A 4,855-nucleotide genomic window follows, 5' to 3' on the forward strand; every position below is an offset into this window, starting at 1 on the left:
GACATGATTGCACCAGATACCATGAAAAGTAAAAACATAAAAACCACAGTAACCAAAGGATCTTCAGAAGACAATCAGCATGGGGGTTTATCATTCAGCATGGTGGTGCTTTTCTTCGTTTCTCTCTTTCTTCTTCTCTTGTTTGCATTAATCAAATTTGCCACAGCTGATGATGATTTCACTTTGATGTCCAAACACCATGCCAACCGTGACAAAATTGAAAACAAAATTATTTGGATAACTGGTGCTAGCCGTGGAATTGGGGAGATTCTTGCTAAGCAACTTGCAAATTTGGGAGCCAAGCTCATTATTTCCTCTTGTAATAGGGAAGCTGAATTGGAGCGAGTCAAAAAGCAACTTACTGGTAAACATGCACCTGATGGTGTGAAAATTTCTGGTGCAGATTGTCTCAAGGATGTTGTAGAGAAAGCAGAGTCATTCTTTACGAATGTTGGTGTTGATTACATGACCCATTCCAACCATTATGCCTGGTACCCGAGCATATGGTTGAGGGGGGATGTTAAGGGTAGTATAATAAAAAGCATTAGTTATATTTTCTTCTAGTATATGAAGAAAAAGCATTAGTTATATTTTCTTCTAGTATATGAAGAGTATACTGCAAAAATGAGTGTAATAAGAAAAATACAGCTTCTCGTTTCTTTTCGCGATTCTTTCCCCTCTTTTCCTTTTTCTTCTTCTTCCTGAAATTCCAGCAGTTTCATCCCAAAAGACATTGGTATATTTGGATGAAGAAATGTTCTCATATTTGGTTGATTTTCTTATGAAAATAATCTTTTCAAGTATAATATAGGAAATTTACTGTTCCAAACACCTTTCCGAAATTCTTATTTTGGACATCACCAAAAAATTAACAATTCCAACATGGTGGATGCTAATCCTCCTAGAATTTGTCTCCTATGTAGCTCTGTACGAAACAATCGCAATTATAAAAAAAAATGTTGCATAATAGAATTTCTGCTTCTTCCAATTGTATGTGCTTTGCTCTTGATAATGTACCAGGTACCTATTGCATTCGGCCAATTTCATCCTACAGGAACCCAGTAAGCGTCCATCTGCAGATCATCACATGCACTTGCACTTACCGTCCGTCTTTATTCTTCATGGGACAATGGATGTGTATTCAGAAAAACTAGGCTTAATTAGCAATGGTGGAAATCAAGTACAACTCAGGTACATAACACATTAGCACCTTCAACGCACATCATAATCAGAATTGGACATTGTATTTATCGATACATTTTCTGAAACTTTTCCAACCGTACCAGTTCTGACCCCTCTACTCTCTCTACAGAATGCTGGCTTTGTAGGTGTAGGTAGTGACATGCTTTCACTTGTTAACATGGAAATGACTTCTAACATAGTAGGCCGATCGGCTCCATTCTCCTCCACGCATAGTAGACCAACATGAATGCATCTCAACAATTGATCCTCATGAAATGAATCACCTAGTGTTGGATCCTTGAATGCTAACTCTGCACCTTCATTCCATAACTCCCATGCCTGTAGATCAAGCAAGAACAATATGTGATCATCAGGCTATTAAAACAGTGTATTTGGAATTATTTTGGATAAGTGAAATTTGCTTAATGCACATACATATCCTACTGTATTGACCACGCGTTCGTCATCATAGATGCTCGTGTTTCTCCTACCACTAATGATTTCAAGTACCAACACTCCAAAACTATACACATCGGATTTTACGGAAAAAATTCCCCCCATAGCATACTCTGGAGACATGTAACCACTGTGTACAACATCAAAAAGAAAAGGTTCTTAGTCGTAACTCGTAAAGTATGAGAATGCAAGTGAATAATGGTTACCAACCAAAAAGTATACTAGCCACAAAAAGAACAAAAGAACTACTGTTCACTTACTATGTCCCAACAATCCTCTTAGTCTTAGTATTTGCTTCCCGTTCATTATGGGTGAAGATCCTTGCCATACCAAAATCAGAAATCTTGGGATTCATATTTTCATCAAGTAGAATGTTACTAGGTTTCAAATCTCTATGAATTACTTGCATTCTTGAGTACTTGTGCAAGTAAAGCAATCCTTGAGCGATTCCTTCGATTATACTGAAACGAGTCGTCCAATCTAGAAACAGAGCTCTGGTTGAATCTGTTCGAACATATACAGTTAAGCTGGGCAATGCAAATATTTATATTGTTGTGTAATTACTATTTAGCCAGTTAGGGAAAATGAAATGAATAACTAATCTTAAGTCAAGATTTTGCATACCAAATAAATAGTAATCCAAACTTCTGTTTGGCATGTACTCATATATTAACATCCTCTCATCTCCATGAATGCAAAATCCAAAAAGCTGAGCAAGATTTGTATGTTGGAGTTCATATATGAGTCTCAGTTCATTTTTAAACTCCACTGTTCCCTGTCCTGAACATTCTGAAAGCCTCTTCACAGCTATTTCTTGTCCCGTCACCAATTTCCCCTGAATCAATAATCTATAATATGTCACACCATGATCAATAAGAAAAACTGTCATACCATTCAGCTATTAACATTCATAGAGAATTAATTTCGTTATTCAAGACTAATTACCTTATAAACAGGTCCAAAGCCCCCTTGTCCGAGCTTGTTTTCCTCAGAGAAGTTGCATGTGGCAGTCATTAAAGATGCATAGCTAAATACACTTAAATCATGTTGTTCCATCTTTCCATCATTTTGAACTCCGTTCACATCAGTAGGTCTATTAGATTTCATTAGGTTCAGCAACTCATTCTGAATCTTTCTCCTGTTCTCAGCTATTTAGATCATCAATGAAACAAAAATCTAGATGTCAATTTTTGACGACCACGATTGTCAAACCTGTGAAATTCTAGCAACCAATGCATAAGAAAAATACCTGAAATTAAAAATTTTCTTCTTTTCAGTACATAGCAGATAATGCAAAACATCATTACCAGTACAGCAAACGCAATACCAGTGCCAATCCATCTCCACTCATGCACTGCATGGTATAAAAATAAGCTATTTAGTTATAATCAGAATACAAGCACTTAGTTGGAGTGTCCCTGAAGTACTACAAAAGTTTTCAGACAGTACATTCCGGAATGCCGTAGATATGAAATACCATTTATATGCTGGACAGTCAATCTAGATCATATCATGAGGTGAATTCTTGTTTTAATGAAATGGTGTACTAGATATTTGACAGGTGAACATTACCCATTTACCCTCTTGTCTCAATCCTCGAAATTTATTTTCTTACACTTAATTAGGATAATTCAATTACTAAATTTTTTCATTTGTCCATGTACAACCTGTGGAACTATGTTATATCCGTATGAAATTGATAACTACTTGCCAACAGTTTCTGAGAGCTCAAAAGATTAATAGACTTACCTTTGATATTGGGATTCGACTTTGTATAAACATAAACCTGTGAACCGTCATCAGTGATCTCTTCGATGAACTTCCAGTTTCCACTCCAGTACTGGCATCCAGTCAGATTATTAAGCAGAAAGTTGAATCCAAGGCAGCCACAAGTGTTCCAACAAGTAGTCATACAATCACTATATCCCAGAGTCGTATTTGAATCACTCGTATATATTGAATTAGAGCTGGTCATTTCTCGAAAGGAACCAATTTTTAGCACAAATTTATCACCCACATGTCTGCAACTTGGCTGCTCCCATCTCGCGCACCCTCCATCACTGTTATAGCCGTAACAGTAATCTGCTCGCGCAATATCAACCTTTTCATCGAAGTCATGTAGTCGCCCCATGGCGTTCAGCACCCATTGTGATGCATCACTTTGATCACCAACATAAGTATAAGTAAAGTAGTCTTCATTCTCATTCGAAACAATGCTAAAATTGTACCTCAACTTCTTGGAATCATCATCAGGTAATACAAACTTGAATCTTCCATTGCTAAAGACACCACCACTCCAACAAACCTTCCCTCGTTCCTTGATCTTCAACTGGTGCTCACCGGGGTCCCAATCGAGAGTGAAGGCCCCGGGTTCTACACTGTACAGACCAGTCCACGCTGAAAGTGACCAAATGTGACCATTTTTATAATCAACTACACCTAACTTCATACCTGGCAATAGGGTGTCTCCGGGATGATCAAAACTTTGCCACAAAACCCTCTTCGTTGATCCGTCGGAGTTCACTTGTTGTAGAATGAAATTGCCAGAATCCAAAAGGGTAGCAACAATATTGGAATTATTGGTAGTACTTTCTGAAGCAGAGTAAATAAGCAGAGGATCGCCACCACTTTGGGTAACTTTCAAGGTGTTGTTCTTATCCAAGGTAAGAACTCCTGTTGGGTATAGAATAGGTGTTTTTCGGTTGGCAACCCATGCATAAGTTATAGAATTTCCAGTATTGGTGTGGGAGATTGCTAGATAGCTGGATTTCGACATTCCATTTTGGAAGAACCCCAAACTGAACTTACCTGTTTCAGAAACCAAGGAGCTCGAGGAATTGAGCGTATCACCTGGTTTCAGTGTATCTCTTCTTGCAGCAAGAGATCTCCACAAGCATGAAAAGAAGAGTAAGCAAATTAACGCCAGGCGGCTGCTACTAGCCATGAATGGTCACAAATGCACATACTTTCTCCAAATGATGAAAACATGAACTGAAATATCTTTCATGATTCTTGTCTGTATCCGAAAAAAAGTAATTTCTTGTCAAAGAGAACATGCTATACTTTTCAGACTGCGATTAATAGTAGACTTTTATGTTGATTGAGTGGCAGGTGGCCACCTACCATTAGCCATGAAATATCTAATAATTTCATAGTCGGACATAGGATAAAATCTTTGCAAGGTACCCAATTTCCCTGACTATCATAATATATCTAT

General features: G+C 37.6%; 1 protein-coding gene across 1 annotated transcript; it reads right to left on the reverse strand.

Annotated features, from left to right (window-relative positions):
- Positions 1–808: 808 nt before the first annotated feature.
- Positions 809–4,644, reverse strand: LOC133728649 (G-type lectin S-receptor-like serine/threonine-protein kinase At1g67520). Its single transcript, XM_062156071.1, has 7 exons — positions 3,388–4,644; positions 2,888–2,992; positions 2,584–2,786; positions 2,263–2,473; positions 1,899–2,142; positions 1,618–1,768; positions 809–1,521 (listed from the first exon to the last, which is right to left on the reverse strand). Exons 1-7 carry the CDS (start codon positions 4,580–4,582, stop codon positions 1,213–1,215), a joined length of 2,418 nt encoding a protein of 805 aa, XP_062012055.1. The 5' UTR covers positions 4,583–4,644; the 3' UTR covers positions 809–1,212.
- Between the last annotated feature and the right edge of the window lie 211 nt (positions 4,645–4,855).

Source organism: Rosa rugosa, chromosome 2, assembly GCF_958449725.1.
Source record: "Rosa rugosa chromosome 2, drRosRugo1.1, whole genome shotgun sequence".
Taxonomy (NCBI): Eukaryota; Viridiplantae; Streptophyta; class Magnoliopsida; order Rosales; family Rosaceae; genus Rosa; species Rosa rugosa.

What these genes read in the sequence shown, in the direction of transcription:
- LOC133728649 (XM_062156071.1), bottom strand. Translation starts at nt 4,582, where the DNA reads ATGGCTAGTAGCAGCCGCCTGGCGTTAATTTGCTTACTCTTCTTTTCA. An exon ending in AAGAAAATTTTTAATTTCAG is followed by an intron (nt 2,787 to 2,887) that starts GTATTTTTCTTA and finishes TGATCTAAATAG; the next exon opens with CTGAGAACAGGAGAAAGATT. An exon ending in TGGTCAATACAGTAGGATAT is followed by an intron (nt 1,522 to 1,617) that starts GTATGTGCATTA and finishes CTTGATCTACAG; the next exon opens with GCATGGGAGTTATGGAATGA.